General features: G+C 39.2%; 1 protein-coding gene across 6 annotated transcripts in view; it reads right to left on the reverse strand.

Annotated features, from left to right (window-relative positions):
* Nucleotides 1-17,754, reverse strand: part of TJP1 (tight junction protein 1) — a 158,692-nt gene that overhangs the window by 133,949 nt on the left and 6,989 nt on the right. For all 6 annotated transcript variants that reach the window (XM_054516195.1, XM_036389294.1, XM_054516194.1 and 3 more), the window contains exon 2: nucleotides 15,524-15,656. In XM_054516195.1, coding sequence (XP_054372170.1) covers nucleotides 15,524-15,656 — 133 coding nt within the window. The remainder of the gene's footprint in view (nucleotides 1-15,523; nucleotides 15,657-17,754) is intronic.

Here is a 17,754-nt window from a genome sequence, read left to right on the forward strand (position 1 = left end):
GTATTACTGCATAGTACTTTAATACCTTCTTTAAAGACTAATATACCTTATTCAAATACACCTAATATACCTTATTCTAATATACCTTATTGCGTTTTAAGTAGTTTAATCAAAGAATGGAAAGCAGGTTTAGATGGTGCTCCTTTCTTTGAGCATCAGAATAATTTCTTGAAGATCTTTGTCAAACATTTCTGCAATTTAATTTAATAAAACCACCATTTATTGGGGTTCAGTACTTGGACCCTGCCAAGCTTTGCACCCTCATACTAAACACTTAAAATCTTGAGCATCCTTAGTTTTTTCTGCTGACTCCTCCTAGCAGCCAGATTAGATGAGCCTTCCTCCCTCCAAACCAGGCTGAAACCCTTCATTGCTGCCAGCCCTGTTACATAAGGGCCCTGAGCAGGGCAGAGGGTGAGTGCCAGGGGTGCAACAGGCTCCTGCAACACCAGGGCTGGCAGCTCTGGGTGGGTGCCCCTGTGCCCAACAGGCTCCTGCAGCACCAGGGCTGGCAGCTCTGGGTTTGTGCCCCTGTGCCCAACAGGCTCCTGCAGCACCAGGGCTGGCAGCTCTGGGTGGGTGCCCCTGTGCCCAACAGGCTCCTGCAGCACCAGGGCTGGCAGCTCTGGGTTTGTGCCCCTGTGCCCAACAGGCTCCTGCAGCACCAGGGCTGGCAGCTCTGGGTGGGTGCCCCTGTGCCCAACAGGCTCCTGCAGCACCAGGGCTGGCAGCTCTGGGTTTGTGCCCTGTGCCCAACAGGCTCCTGCAGCACCAGGGCTGGCAGCTGCGGGTTTGTGCCCCTGTGCCCAACAGGCTCCTGCAGCACCAGGGCTGGCAGCTGTGGGTTTGTGCCCTGTGCCCAACAGGCTCCTGCAGCACCAGGGCTGGCAGCTCTGGGTTTGTGCCCTGTGCCCAACAGGCTCCTGCAGCACCAGGGCTGGCAGCTGTGGGTGGGTGCCCGCGAGGGGTAGAGGAGGATGTGGGACACAGCTCTGCAGAGAGCTGTCCCCGAGGACAGGACAAGGGCAGGAACTGCAGCTCAGACCTCATGCAGGCTGGCTCCAGCTGTGCAGGAGAAGGTACAGTCTGCTTTGGTCAAATGGCTGCTGACAGCATGCCTTGCTCCCCACTGCTTCTGCCCCTGCTCCTCAAAGCTGCATACCCTGCTTTTGGCTTATTCTCCTCCACCTCTCTGTCTGCTCAGGTTTAGACTCCAAATTCCCTTCCCTTTTCTATAGGAGGCACAGTCCCTGCCAACTTCTTACTCCTGGCCCTGCTCCCAGGCTTTCTGCCCCTTATTAAAGGATAGAAAACCTCCAAAGGAGATCACACTTTCTTTACATAATCTATTTAATAATACTTTTCAAGTAATTCAAAGCTAACTCTCACTCCTGAAAAGATCTCAAAGGACTCCAACAATTTAAAAAGACTAAAATCTGTGTTGAATTATTGAATACAAAGGATGACAAAACCCACTATTGTGGGCTTCCACAAATATACCCAAAATACCACAAATGCTGCCAAGTTCGGTCAGTCAAAACTGTGAGTCATAAGTGACTTAAAAGGCATAAGGGCCGAGCACTTGAGTTTCTTTCACATTTTTTTCAGGTCTGACACTTTCTTTGTCCTTTATCATTTGAGCTTTTGGTATATACTATAACCAAGTTCTAAAGCTGTTCCCACAGCTACAAGGGAAGAAAGATCAATGAAAACTTTCCTCAGGAAGAACAACTTAAAAAGCCCACACCACATTCCATCACAAAGTTTGGAGTAAAACTACAGCAAATGGCAACACTGTATCACTGTGAAGCCCAACTATGCACCCTACTGGTGTTTTTCCAAAATGACCGTGAAAATGCATTGTGTCAACTGCGAGGAAGATTTTGATACATTCCAACCCATTTGATTCAAAGACCCTTCAATCAGGCATGCACCTCTGCATTCATTTTATCATTTTTGTATATTGTATAGTTAAAATTAGAAATTATCTAATTTATCTGCATCAAAGATGGCACACAGTGAAATTTTGACTAGGCCAGAGGTTCTCAATTTTTTTTATTTCTTCAGGCCTCTAGTTGTAAGCAGCAAGGAACCACTTCTGAGTTTAGCCTACAAGTTAATTTACATATCACATTTCTCTCAATGCCAGGTAAACTGTGGTAGAATTCCAACACTCATACTGGTATTTTCCTCTGTGCTCCTTAGCAACTCTTCAATCAGAAAGGTCCCAGAAAGTTTTCTTTTAGAAGAGTAATTTCTTACACTCCCAGCTCCATAAGTATATCTAATAACAACAGTTGCTAGGATGACAATTCTTATTAATTTTGAGCATCTCCACAGGTTATGTTCAGATGCAATTATCTTTAATTAGGTGTCATCCTAAAGCACTATCAAGATCAGACTCATTCACTAGTCAGGGAGCTTAAAAACTAACAATTAATGGGACTCATTCTTCTCATCTTTTTCCTTGACAGCAAGGAACTGTCTGAAAACAGTTCTCTGCACTCAAGGAAAGAGAAGCAGCTGCATCAAAGAGAAAGTCACTTATTTTCATATGTTCTGCTGAAACTTCTGCTTTCCCTGCACCATTACAAGCAAACAGAGTGTTTTCTGACACTTGGGATTCCCAAAATAGTTAAAAACCATATTGCTTTATCCTCTAATATCACATTATGAACCATAAGCACAATTATGACAACTGATATTCTCTGATTTTTTTCCCTTCAAAGGGCAAATATTTTTAAAAATATCTACACCTCAATCCTCCTCCTCTCAAATGCAGTTTATTTCACTTGAGGTGTTTACTCAATGATATTTCTACTAAGAACATTTGACCTTTAAACAAACATTCCAGACAATGTCCTTTGGGTGAAAACACACTGGTTGAATTTCCTTCCACGTGTTCCCCTTCAGCACGTTTGCTTTGTTCAATGCCATATTTATCCTGCTCATTGATTCTGGTCTGCCAACAATACCTCTTTTCAACAAAGTCCCTTCTAATATCCTTATACAAGGTCTTCCCCATTGCTGGGATGCTGAACATCCACTTCACTTTTAATTAGAGCAGCCACAGAAAAGGCAGTAGGGGTGTCTGTTTTAACACCAGAGGAACCACAGATCCTGACAAAAACTGATTTCAGGGCAAATTCTCCCCAGTCTTCTGAATATTTAGTGTACCAAAGTGAAACAGTAGAAGAGGAAAAGATTTAAGAGTTCCATGCAATGCCTTGAGGTTTAGGGGCACTATCACTCTGGTGATAAACCATTTTTACCTTTTTAATTCCATTTGATACATCTGTACCAGTGACTTTTTAACACATTTTAACATATTTGATAAGTAGAGAACTGAGTTTTCTTCTGTGTTTGTAGCTCATCTGATCCAGTAGGACTCTGATGAACAGAGTGCTCTAACTACTACTGTAATATGAATAATAATCACCACAAAAGCTGAAGATAAAACAAGAGAAGACAAACTGTGCCAACATTAGTGTAAAAGCCACTGTAAGCCCTGGAAGATCATTAAGGGACAAAATATAACTGCAGATCTTCAGCTGGTCTCACTAGAAGTCATGAAGAATAATCTAATCAAGGACCCCTAATGCCTCATGCCAAGCCCACACTGGTGGTAGCCCCACCAATTTATTACAGATGCTTTTTGAAGGTATGGTGTTGAAAGAACACAATCTCATACGGAAAATCCTAGATTATCAGCAGAATCAGAGAGTCTATTAGAAAGATTTATGCTGGAAGGGTCACTCATAATACTTTGCCTGACGCTTTGCACTTGCAGTTGCTGCCCACAGAGGTACATTTCCACAAGACAGTATCAGCAGAAGATGCATAACACTGCAAATTGTGCCTTATCACTTCTATGAGCACTCCACAGAGTGCAGGCACCATTCTAAGTACCATCTTAAACAGAAAAGTTTGCAGTGGTAGAAGAAAAAAATGAAGCTCCTGTCAGGAAATTTTAGGTGGCTGGGATCAAGTCCAACAAATCCTCCTGACTCATCCATTATCTTCCTGGTTTTGCACTTGTTCTTAAAAATTGTCTGTTTTCCATCCTAAATTGTATTTCTTCATGGGCTCATCTTAAAGCCCTAAAATGCCCTCACAGAATGCACAGCAGCAGATCTGAATCCATGAAGCAGATACAGCAGCTATTAATAATGCAAATATGAGATTATAAAGTATTGGCTGCAGAACTTTCAGATTAATTCATCACATTTCTGGGCACGTGTCTGAACTCGCTCTAGCTGGGCTGTGAACATGCACAAGAATTGCTATGAAGTGGAGAAATGAAGGCAGGCCAGTTCTGTGTGCTTGCATCCCAGGGCTGTTACTGCCTGGTGACTACTGGATTCTGTAGCAATCAACCATCCAGGCATCCAATGCTATTGTGTTATATTGCCCAAAACTACTGTGAGTGAAAGTGGAGGAAATGCTGCATCCAGTTACTGGAAACAGCTTTTAGTTAAATGGTGCAATATGAAAACATCTGATTTAGGCCATCCCTGCCTTACCTTGAAGGTAGAGAGAGGAAAAGCCATGTAGTTCTCTGGTTATGCAAGCATTAGTAGATTACGAAGAAAGGCAAACTTGGTTAACTTGGCCAACCAAGTTTCACAGGGATCACATGTTTAGGAATGAAATAATATAGACCACATATCCAATTATAAATTGTGAAATGCTTTCTAGCAGCTGTTGAGAGTCTTCATCTTGGAGCTCACATCCCTATCTCGTTACAGTAAATGAATCATGATTTCACAAAGCTGTGTTTAACAGTCCATATACAAAAACAGGCCTAACAAAGGCCAGCTGAAGTGCTGCCTGAGCACTCAGGCAGCATCCAACTTCAGTGTGCAGCTTTGACTGGCAATCATATTATTCTACATTATCAGAGTCAAGTAAATAATTAATATGTTATAATAATTTTATAAGACACACTGCCTTCCTGAGAGGGGCAAAACAAGAATTGTGTCTGTAGCTGAATGTTGAACATTCTCTATTCATACACTCTAGTATGTGACTCCATTATTTTTCCTTCATCTGAAGAACTGCAAGAAACCTCACTGAAAAGCCTATTGCTCAGACTTGAGTACTGTATACTCCTAACTTATTTTCCAAGCAGGTTGAGAAAGCACTTTCTGGTTTCTGAACATCTGAGCAGCTCCAAGAGCAGATCTTCTCCCTGCTAGTTTTTCCCCTTCTTTGTCATTACCAACCTTTAAGTCCCCTCTCTCTGGGCTGTCCTCAAGGGCAATGAAAGGTTACACATTATACAGCTGCAGATATCAGTAGATACCAGAAGTTAAATGTTGAACCTTCATAAAAATACAAACACTAATATTTGCTTCCTCTCTATTCGTGCAGCGGTACTCACCACAGTGAGAATAGGATATGTACTTTTCAAATTCTCTAGCTCTGAGGGGTTCTAGATAAGTATAATGATAGTACAGCCAAGATTGCTAAATTTATTACAGGAGCCTGTGATCCCAATAGTATATTGCTAATAACAGTGCCAAATATCCAAAGGCAGCTGCTCTGTAGAGGTTATCCAGTCCTGTATGCTCCCTCACAGAATACTGCAGAGCAATAAGCAGAGGCATATTATACCAGAGGGAGAAGCAAGCTGCTCTTCTTAGATATAGACGAGTAACAAACATCCAATATTTCTTTGAAAAATCAAGGAAAACTGTGCCAGAGGACAAAAAGGACATCTGTGCCAAAAGAAACCAGAATCTCTGCAAACTGAAAGTGTCTCTATTGCTGCAAGAGCGATGAGCCAGCCCAGGCTAACTGCCCTATTCCATTAACGCAGTCTAACCCTTTTTTCAGTCTAAGCACAGCTTATAAACAATTTGTTTTCCATTCACAGCCCCAGACTTCAAAAATAAATTTCTTTGGATTAAAAAAAAAACCAATGTTCTCCTAGAAGTTTGCTATGGCATTTTTGCAAATTCATGCAGTCTGAATTCCAAGGTGCTCATAATCAATCTTTTTTTATTTTATTCTGCATTTAGGTTGAAGACTTGGGTGTTGGGTGCAATGCACTTCATTTTCAACTTTCGATGCGTACAATTATGTTTCCATTATTTTAACAACATTTTCAGTTAATATTTTTCCAGTGACTGCAGCAAAACCTTATGCTACAGCCCATATTTCAATTTTTTTTTTTTTTACTGCTGAGAGTATCCTATCAGTTCTTCTACATTAGTACTGGCACATCCTCTTAAAATAAACCATCTGCTGAAGACAAATTCCTTTGTCCCCTGCCTGGGCACACTCCCCAGCCATTTGGACAACAAAGATGGGAAAAGGGCAAGATGGAGAATTCTTTAGGAGGCTGAAGAATATTCAAAAAAAGCCATATTTTACTTGAGTGATAAATGACACGTTCCTGAACACTCACTGGGACTTCCAGAGAGCAGAGGGAAAAAAGTTGGTAAAGGCAGACCTTGACAGGGTGACGGTGACATTTTACAACTGTTGTTGAAGGACTGCCTGTGTAGGGTCAGGCCCTGCCCTTGGAGATGTTTGCTACTGGCAGAGATGGTACAATGTGACAGGCAGAGTTTTGTCAACAAGACTCTAAAAATTTATGTAGAGATCATGCTGACCAAGAGTGACCCTAACCAGCAGTACTTTCTGTATTAAATGCAAAGTGCATGCATGTGTGTACATATGACACATGTATATTTATGTTTATATGATTTATATAGACAGATATGCGTATCAGCGTCTGGATAGTGACAGATAAACTTGAGCATGGCTCATTTTAAAAAGAGCAATTCTGCAGCTGCTTAGGCACTCACACTACCTTCTCAACCCTTCGTGTAACTAAAAAAGACCTTCTTCCAAAGTGTAAGGAAAGAAATATAACCCAGTGCTTTGAAATCCTACTTTGAAATGTTCCAGTAGCTATCCTTACTGTAGTATCTGAGTAATAGCTATGGAATACTTTGATTATTATTTCTTCTATTGTAACTTGAAAAGCTTAAAACTTGAAAGAAAAAAAAAATAATTCAAAAGGAGGCCAAATGTATTTCAAAACCTTGCCCAGCCCACCCTCAGCACCATCAGCATTTGGCCCAAGGGCATCTTCGGGCTTATCGAAACAAAGCAGAGAATTACTGCAACCCTTGCAGACACTCTGTCTGCATCACTTCCACATGCCTCAGTACCTGCTCCTCTGGAATGCTCCAGAAGTACCTCCACACCAAGCTGGCCTGTCTGACTGAAATCTGCTTGCTGAGAATACCAACGGATGGGCACTTTGAGGGATTCCCACTGAGTGAAAGCCTTGACGCTTAAAATCTCTCAAAAACCCAAAGGCCTTAATTATAACTGTGGCTATTGTCTTTGTGCATAAATTATGAAGATACTCTGGTTTTTCATGTAGATCAATTCTCCTGTTTCAGGAAGAAAACGTTTTTCTGTTCATTTCAGTGCACAAACAAGTTCTAAGGGCAGGTGGAATATTAATATTCCATCCTTAACCTTCTGTGGTATTGCGAGGCATGGATCAAGGAACGTTTCTGAGACAGTAACATTTACTCAGTTTCTCAGTTACTTCTGAGAAAGTAGGTGTCTGAAGGTCAAAGGAAACATTTCAATTTCTTTTGGTAAAAAAAGCAGCAAGAAAAATTTCTGTCCCCACCAAAGACTTCATGCTGACACTGACTGTACCTGCATTATAGGATCATTATTATTTCCATGAAATTATTATATCTTTGTAGACATGCCAGTGGTGCCCACACATAGACAAGTATTTAATGACAGAAGGTTCCAAGCAGCTTTTGCAAACAAAAACAACATATTTTGTTTCATAATAAAAATCAAATTTTAAAAGCCATTAGAATTAATCACCCAAACTCTAGTTTCCAAGAGGAAACAGTGCTGGTGAGGCAAAAAATTAGCAAAACCCAAAAAAATCCAAACATCCAGCAAACCTAAACCGAACAAACCTCCAGCAAGCTAATAAAAATATTAAAACAGACATGCTACTAGCATATACATTCTAGTGATATATTTGAAAAGCCACTCATACTGACACTTCTGTTATTTGCTATTTTTAAGCACAAGGCTGAGAGCCTGCAATAGAAATTGTTGCAGTCTTTGCTTTCTCATATATAACAAGTGTGCCTCTTTTTGAGCACAACAGTAGAGAAAGGTCAAACAAATAAAATCTATCAATAACATGAAAATAGATTGAGCAATATAATCTCAACTTCTACTCCAGAAATAAATCTGGGAAGAATTTTTGGCATGAAAGATAAAAGCACTTAGACTCAAAGCCAGTTTAGAGTCACTCACATAAAATTCTTACAGACAGAAACAATTATTTATTATACAAGTATCTAATGCCTAACAAAACATTAAGGTATCTAATCTACAATAAGAAACCTTGATTTTTCAGAAAAAAAAAAGTTACTTTAGCATTGACCTAGAGAAGCTTACATTTATATCAGAGTTACTCTTTTCCCTGAGTCATCCCATCAATTTGCTTTAATACAACACTGATCATTGTGTGGCACCATACAGAGTTCAGCTCAGAAATTGAGACATTCAGAGGAGCTCAGAAGTATGTGAAAAGCAGAGATAGTGGTCATTCTAAATCACCTCTCTGCTCCCCTCCATCTCTGGGCTAGCTGAAGGACAAACAGTTGGACCCTCATTGTGCTTGGGGCTGGCTGCAGCTCACTGGCAGGTGGGCACTGATACTGAGACTAAATGACAATAGCATCCCACACCACCACACAAAGAGGAGCTGATATTATGTAACCTAAAGACAAAATACACCATGGCCTACATATCTTTTGACATTTTAAGAGATGATGGACCTGACAAGTCACAATCATCCGCCAAGTATAATGGTGGTGGAGTAATCAAGCAGGTATTACCCTAACAAATGCCAAAGAGTATTTCAGTACAGCTCCATCTGCCCAAATTCACAGTGCCATTCTGAGAAGAATAAAAATAACCCAAAACGTGCACTCAGAAATATATTTCTAATTTAAACTAAATGTAAACACAGTCATCAGTTAACATCCTTGGTAGACTTAAACTGGAACACTGAATTTGTTGAGAAACGTAAATCAATCAGTCTGAATCAATTCAGAAACACAAATCAAGGTCAATCACAATTCAGAATTTAGCAAATTAAATTACTTGTTCATTTATGGTTAACTTCCTTAGGTTAATCTTAAGGCTGTATAAGCTTCACCTAGTATTATGCTTGAGACTTAATAATTTGCCTTGACATTTAGAATAGCTCTTACATAAAACTTTGGATTTGTTTTTAAATAAAAAGCAAGATGACAGAATAAACAATGCTGAAAATATATTCTTTCCCAGAAGAATTGTAATCTTGGATCAAAAGCCTCCAGTTTTTTTCCCCCTCCTTCCATCAGTATTATATTTCCACACTTGTTCAAATTAAACTCTTTTTCCTCTGTATTTAAAACTATTAACTATATATATTAAAACAAGTAATATGTGTATTTCTGGGTTTTTCTATATACTTGACCAATAAAAATGCACATGTAAGACAAAGTATTTTCATTTCATTAACTGTAAAATGTGTAAACTGCTTAAATATTCCTTTTTTTCATTATTTAGACTATCTTAGGTAAAATAAACAGGCTGAAACTGTATAAAGTCTGTACTGTGTTCATACACCATCAATAGATTAAATTATTATAATAAATGGGTTACAGTACAACAACAATATTGTGAAGCAAGGCTAAGCTACCAGAGAGGATTTAAATCTCAGAAACAGCTGCATAACAACCACACTTCTCTGAACAGTAACAAATTAAGGGCATCCACAAGACTCCAGCTGTGCTAATGAGCTCTTCCTTCCACATCTACAGAGATGACCAAAATACCTGCAGGACTTTTTAAAGAACATGAGCACTCTTATCTCTCCATCCTAAGAAATTGAGTCTGATACATACCATTTGTGATATTATTCATTTCTCATTTTATAAGTTTTACAGACACATATTCAAATTAAAATACTCAGCAGGAAAATCAAGATAAATGGAAATATAAAACCTGAAGAATTTTATTTTAAAAAAGAAAACAAAAATCAAATTACTGAATAATATCTACCACCTCAGAAGTCATTTGTAAGATGATTCAATGGGAAGATGAGTTTGCAATAGATGAAATTAAATAAAAAACTGCAATAAATCTCTGCTTCATTACAGACTAGACTGCCTTGCTCAGCAATATGTTCCATGACAAGTTAACCAATATAGTGCAGTACTATGTTTTGATCACTACATTTTTTCACTGGGGGAATGGGGCTACTCACAGCAACAGTTACCCAACACACTGGTAAGGACATCACCAACAACAGATTCTAAGCCTGCTGTATGCTATAAAAATCTGCCAAGGATACTGGGGAAGTGAAATAAGGATGTCATCACAAACATCCATTAAAGTTAATCACTAAAGCCTCTAAAGAGCCTTGAAACTTCATTAGAAATGATAAAGCACGTGAAAGGGCAGCACCAGCACAAGGCCACAGCCGCTGTGGGAGCTGCTCCCGGGGCTGGGCGCTCACGCACCTCCCTGCACACAGAACATGCCGGGCCCACGCCCCCACAGAGCATGCGAGGTCAATCACTCCATCCTGCTAATGAGAGCAGGCAAGCACACACAAACACCGAGTTTCTGCAGCTCCTCTGCAAGAAATTTTTCAAGGTATCACCCCCACCCCGTTCAAGGCATAACACTTACTACAGTGCACTAAAAATTACTGTTCTAGGTGAACATGTGTGCTCCCCATCTAAGGAAGGCAACAGCACATTAGCTAAATCTCACTTTCTGATTATCTCTTCCTTTGTTGCCTCTTCCATTTTGTCATGCATTCCACAGTGTTTTATTCAGACTGCTCTTTGTACTTAGCTGTCTTTCTTTTCTCCTCTTTTCGGTAATCTCCTACCCTGCCGTGTTACTTTTGTGCCTAACATGCTGACATCAGGAACCTCCAAAGCATTAGTGCACAGCAATTCTAGCCAACATCACCTCATTGGCAGTATATGGCAAGAAGAGACAAAACAATGCACCTGAAAAAGGAATTACTGGAAAGGAATGAAAAAGTGAGGAAAAGAAACCGGCGTTGGTATAACATTTTGCAAAATTATTCCTTGGATTTCAACTCCAATGCAAATGGAAGTACACTGGAGATTTTCTGCTTTCTCCAGCTGCAGGTGAACTGAACCTAGCTGTGTGCATGTTTAGTGAGAGCAGGCTAGCACCAGCTGCCTCCTGCACTGGACTTGCTCACATTGGAAATAACTGCAGTGCTCTGATTTCCAAGACAAGCTCCTTTGTCCAAAGGGCTGCTTTTAGCAGGAAAGGCTTAAATCTGTATTCCTTTAAAAATACACTTTTCAAGGTGCTGATTTCACTAATTTCTCAAGTCCAATCAAAGAGTTACAAAACTAAAAAGTATCTTAGACATAAAATTAATTATATGAGCTCTTTATAAAAGCTTTCAAAGTCTCCCTTTTGATCATACCCAGAAAACATCAGCACTGACTAAAAGGAAAAGAAGGGAACAGTTTCTCTGCATCCTCACAGGGTAGGGGTGGTCAGTGTTTGTAGTGCTATGAGACCTGCACAAATTCTGTCACACAGGCAGCAACCAAACCACGAGATCCATTCAAACACCTCTGAGCTGTCACACAGCCTCCCAAGGCAGCTCCACACCAGAGAGGAGAACAACTCCCAGGGCTCTATCAAGCAGGGCAGTCCCAAAATGCACCTGCATCCCACCGTGACCTTCAGAAGCCCTAGCATCAGTGCAGCACTTGAACAGCTTCAGAGCCACAGGCAGCTAAAGAATCAAAGTTTAGCCACATCTTACCTATTATTAGAAATGGATTGTAAGGTCCTTGAGAGTAAACATTTCATGTTTGCACAATGCCTAGTACAACAAAAACCCTGTCAATGAATTGGGCTCAGAAGTGCAACTGCTATTGGGGTAGCTTGTACAAAGCCAGGGTTTGGTTCAGAGTAACAAAGATTAAAATATGGATGTAATGGAACATTAGTACAACAAGCTCAATCCACAAGGAAATAGGTATTCCACATATGTCCCCAAGAGCTGATAATGCTTTTCTTTATCTTTTCTTCCTTTTTCCACCATGTAGACTAGGAGTTCTGCTACATTTCTGGGTTGAAAATAACCATTTGCCAATATTCAACATAAAATAGAGGCTTATTTTTTTACACATACCACTAAAACTGAGTTTTTCAAGGGCTAATATCTGGCAGAGCATAGTAGGGTGATACTCCTTTAAAGAAGAACTGAAGGGCAATAAAACAGATTTTACTTCGTTTGGGTGAGTAGGTGCTAATCTGACTAAGTGGTACTGCTAATACATGGAGAGGATAAAGAAAAGAAAAAAAGGTGCAAGTTGAAAATGGATACACATTTTAAGGGAGTTGCTGTGCTATCACTCTGTGGCTTAACATAATTTCATCACTTTATTTTCTCACTTGCTGCCTTAGCAAAACGGTAAAAGGAGGCATCACTTACAAACCCCAGTATCATCCACTTAAGACAGCAGAGGTATCACTAAGAAATAAAATTGAGATTTTGTCAGCAATCCTGCAGATTCTCACCACTTGTAATCAGGAAGAACTTATGCCTTCTGGAAGGATGTTGTGAGCTTAATACAGGTGAGGCAGCTATGGGATGTTAATGCAGGTATGCACCAGGTGGGAACTGTGTGCTTTGACAGTCTCACCCAAACCATAGAATGGCTTGGTTTGGAAAGGACCTTTAAGGTCACCTAGTTCCCACCCCCCACAGTGGGCAGGGATGCCACCCACTAGATCAGGTTGCCCAGAACCCCATCCAGCCTGGCCTTGAGCAGGGACACCCATCCCTGAGGCTTGCAACAGCAGCAGGGCATCAGCCACTGAGGCTCCACAGGCAAGGAGCTCTCCTGCACTCCTGGGTAGATCACCCATACAAAGAGCCACAGGTGTGACCAAAAGCCATAAACAGCACAAACTTCCTATGTTACTAACTGCAGGAAACAACAGACTTGGCAGCATCACCTTGCCCAGACAGCCCTCTGAAGGCACCCATGGTAGTCCCATGCTGAAATTTTACACATGCAAAAGGCTCTTCACTGGTTATTCCCTCCCTTGCAAAGAATAAACCTATTTTTTAATGAGCCTCCCAGTTTAATGCAGCTCCCACAACTTGTCCCCAGCTTCAGGTGAAGTCACAGTCAAGTAGTAAATACAGCATTTTCACGTATTGAATTTTTGTATGAGCATACTGCATTGAAATGCAGAACTTCCCCACTGGGGACACATCTATTCACTTCAAGAAAAGAAAGCATAAGTTATTTTTTACGTCTTTCTGCTGTTAGGATTTGTCATCAGTAAGAATTTGCTGAGGGAAACCTTTAAACAAAAGGTTTCCAAAAAAGATTAGTTTAAGATTTACGTTGACATCACTTATTTTAAAGTGAAATCCAGCAACATTCAGAATTATTAATGGATCTCATTCTCGTTAGATGATGAATGAAACCAACAGTTCACTGGATGCTGTCAGCATATAAGTTATCCACATATTTAAATACAAAACTTTTCAATTTCACTGTCCATAAAATGAATATACTGCATAATAAAATAGTTGTAAGGAGAACATTTTTAAAAGCTCCTTTGTGTTTTAATTTTTATTTTTAATTGTTTTCTGTCTGCCAGTGCCTGAGTGTTTAACTAGATGAAGACTCTTAACATGAAAAATGTTCTGCTCTGAGAGCACTCTTGAAAGACTTAGGCATAGTAATTTATTCAATTACTTCTTTAGATCTATTTTTAATCACAATTTGAGAACAATAAAACCGCAATTATACAATATCAAGAAATATTTCAGTATGATTCTAAATCATGTAGCAGCAAGAAAATCCATATTTTTAACTCTGATTTGTGTGCTTAGTTATTTAAATCTGTGTCATCAATCAAGAAAAAGTGAACTTCCCTCACTGATCATAATTATCAATACTTAGCTATTAATGTATGAATTTACCCATGACACACTCTACACACTGTATGCCATAGATACAGACGTGCCCATTATTATCTGTCTCAAATCTCTTTGCAAAGGTTCTATGGCATGCAAGAAATTCTTTTTACCGTTGGCTATAATCTCTTTTTCTTTGAAGGCCCCAAGAGTAGAGATAGATTTAGATAAAACTCCTTAATAGGACCACACAGATGAAGACCCATATAGCAGAAGGAAATTTTGCTCCCTAGGGGAATTTGTAACCTTCAGCAGAGCAATGATTACAGCGGGATCGGTGCTGTGACAACAGTGAGCACAGAGACACCAAGGGCAGCTGCAATGAGCCAGCACAGCTCCCTCACCCTCCCAGCCAGGGCACACGGCCCTGCAGGACTGCCAGACCCAGAACTATCTGGGCACCATACAACACACTACATCCCAAATCCTTCCCAGGAACTTCATTACTTCCTTGAACAGCAAACAACAAGCTCTTTGTCCCAAAGATAGCGCTGTGAGACTTCGCAACTAGAAACAAAGCTGTCCTGAGGAAAAAAATACCAATTATGCTATTGGCACCATCTGTGAAAACATCCCACTGAAAGACAACACACTCAAACCACTGTTATGCCTTCAAGACGTTTCCCCAAACCCCATCTGAATATTTTAGTGATATTGTTTCTAGCACCATGCAATGCCACACAATATCTTCACATCACTATTGATTTCTGCATTTTAAAGACAGCACATATTTTTTAGCTCTTTTATCCTCATATTTCATAACCAATTTATAATTCAACATATTCTTTGACATTGTTTAAATACTTAAAGAGTAAAATATTTTAGCTTATCAGGAAATAATTTGTTTTGACCAAATTCCCCCCAGTTAGTTGGGAGGTTGTCATGGTTCTTTACCATGATCACATTGAAGTTTTTGAAACTGTAACACAAACACATCTGCCCCCTAAGCAAAGACTGCCTAATTGAAGTAACCTATCACCTGTGATATCAGCTTTCAAGTGCTATAAGCATACACATCTTTTAGAAAAATCTATTTCCTTTTCTAGCACTATATTATAGCCATATGCAATTAAATAGTTTTTTGCATTTAGTAAAAAGTCATGCTTGACTTTAAACACAATTTCCAAAATCTCAATATAAAAATAAAGTTTGAAATAATACTTAGTTTTTAATATTTACTCCATTTGCAAGTCAATTTCTTAATCTTACAGAGGAAAAAATTTTTAAATTAGACATAGAAATTTCTGTCTCATGGTTGCTGAAGAACAAGAATGTAGTTGTAAATCAGCAATCATATAAGTGACATCACTGCTCATAATATCTGGCAGTGTAGCAAGGCAATTAAAACATGAAGTACAATACCTTTGCTAATCTGACAAACAGGTAAACCCAATGCAAGAAGCAAACTGCTTCATTAATAAGATTCTCTTCATATAAGATAAATGTAAAAGATATAGTACTTACAGTGAATTCACAGAAATCAATGCTATCAAGACTTTTGCTTCTGTGTATTCTCCCTTTTATTCTTCTTAAAGAGGGCTTTCCCTGACTTACACTACAGGTAGCACCATTGGGATTTTCGGAAGATGGAGTTACCCTGCCAAACAAAAAGAGCCACATATCAGACAAAGAATACGTTCTTTTATTTGCTTAAAGTAAAAAATGTACAAAGGAAAACACATCACCATGCTATACATACAAGAAATGTCATTCCAAATGACAGTTTTCAATCACTAAGTGCCAAAATAAGACCACAAGTATGTAGAAGTCTAGCTCCTATCAAGACCACACTACTTGCAGATTTTGTCAAAAACATTCTGATCTTTTTTGTACAAAAGTGTGTAGAATCAGAAAAAAAGACACATTGTAGAAAAATATATTTTACTTCTGAAAATTTAAAAGTACTATTTTTCTTTGTTTCTTCAGTAGAAACCCAAGTCCTGTGACACACATTGATGGCTGTCAGTTAAGTCACCAGGAGCCTGGCAGTATTTGGCTTTTGACCTTTTCCAGTTTGAGTGCTGATGGTGCTTCAGCTATTCTAGCAATGAGTAACAACCAACAATAATGACATTAATAGCATCTGTTAAAGTTATAGGGGTAATATATTAAGCAACTACACTTGACAAGGCCTTTCATCATATTGTAATCTACACATAGTCCTAGGGGGAGTCCATAACTAAAATATTTGGAGGAAGCAATCCGTATTTCAGTGAGCTTGGTGGAAATCACTAATAAGCAGAACTAAGTTAACAATTAACTAAGTGTACTAGGATTTGTGACATTAATATTTTAAATACAAAATAGTCCCTAGTCAGACTGGTACTTAAGGGAAACTCCATTCCAGAAATACACTCACCAAGAATTATGTAAAAACCTGAAGTCCTCATGCCCAGATTTACACTTATCTTATTTCTCAACTGCAGCCATAGAAGATTTCAAAAACCAGCTTTAACAAGAAGTAATATGTATTTTTTTGCATTTCCATAGTCTTTGGACAGCAGTTCAGTATTTCTCCCAAAAACCATAAAGATTCCTCTCACAAAAAAAAACCACTTTAGGATGTTTTTTACGTTCTTTAACTTAGAATTAATGGCTTTTGTACGCACATAAATGTTTGTGCAAAAAAGAAAGAATGGTGGAGATGTGTTAAACATATGCATCACCAAAACAGGACATTGCATAGTGGGCCATATCAGCTCCTAAAATACCAAATTCCAAATACAAAATACAGTAACCACATGCTGAATACTCTTGTTTGATTAGCAAGACTTGCAGGTCTACAAAATGTCATGGTCACGACAACATGGCCATAGGACAGCTAGGGAGAAGAAATTACAAAATTCAAACTTGAAAATTAAAGCAAATCCTTTCAAATCTCTTATTCAGTTTATAAAGATAAAGCCCTTCTTTTTTTTTTTTTTCATTGTTGAATCACTTTACTACCAAATCACTATTTTGTTTTCAGATTTTGGGTGTTTTTACACATGCACACAGACCTATATATAAACAGCTTGCTCTAAGTTCTCTCGATAACGTAGAAATTTGGTTTAGATGGTTTTTCCCCTTGGGTTATTTTATTGCCAACTTTAAACTGCAAGTTTCTACCTGAAAACATTACTATGCTATCCATATATCTTAATTACAATATGAAACTCCTGCTGAGACTGCACTGGTATTTTTTGTCTAATCATACATGGATTGAATTCTGAGAACCATGCCTGCCTACTACAGTAACATATTTGTTCACACAGCAGAAACTTCAAGAACGCCACGGATTCCCTGCTAAAATGTCTTCAAGAATTACCAGAGAGATTTCCAAAGAAAGACAACTGCTCAGTCTCTGTCTTGTGGCACAGACAGTGACATTTACAATGGCAGCACATTGCTATTGTGTGAATGTCTCTTCTGTAACAGAGTGCTCCAAACATCTCTGCTCGAGTACCTAACTGAGCACACTCTGTGTCCGTGGCAGATGCAGATGCTGGAGCCCTCAGAGAGATCAATTGTTCCCCTGCTGTCAGAGTCTCTGTTTATTCTCTCTACAGAGAATCTTTGAGGGCTGCCTACTCCATTACTTATAACTTGGGTTAATTAATCTTCAAATGCACCTCTGATGAATTAAATTCTTGGCACGTTAGACTTCCTCCTTATACTTAATAGAAAAGTTAAACAGCTGTAAGCTACACTGGGCT

The sequence above is a fragment of the Molothrus ater genome, chromosome 13 (assembly GCF_012460135.2).
Source record: "Molothrus ater isolate BHLD 08-10-18 breed brown headed cowbird chromosome 13, BPBGC_Mater_1.1, whole genome shotgun sequence".
NCBI classification, from domain to species: Eukaryota; Metazoa; Chordata; class Aves; order Passeriformes; family Icteridae; genus Molothrus; species Molothrus ater.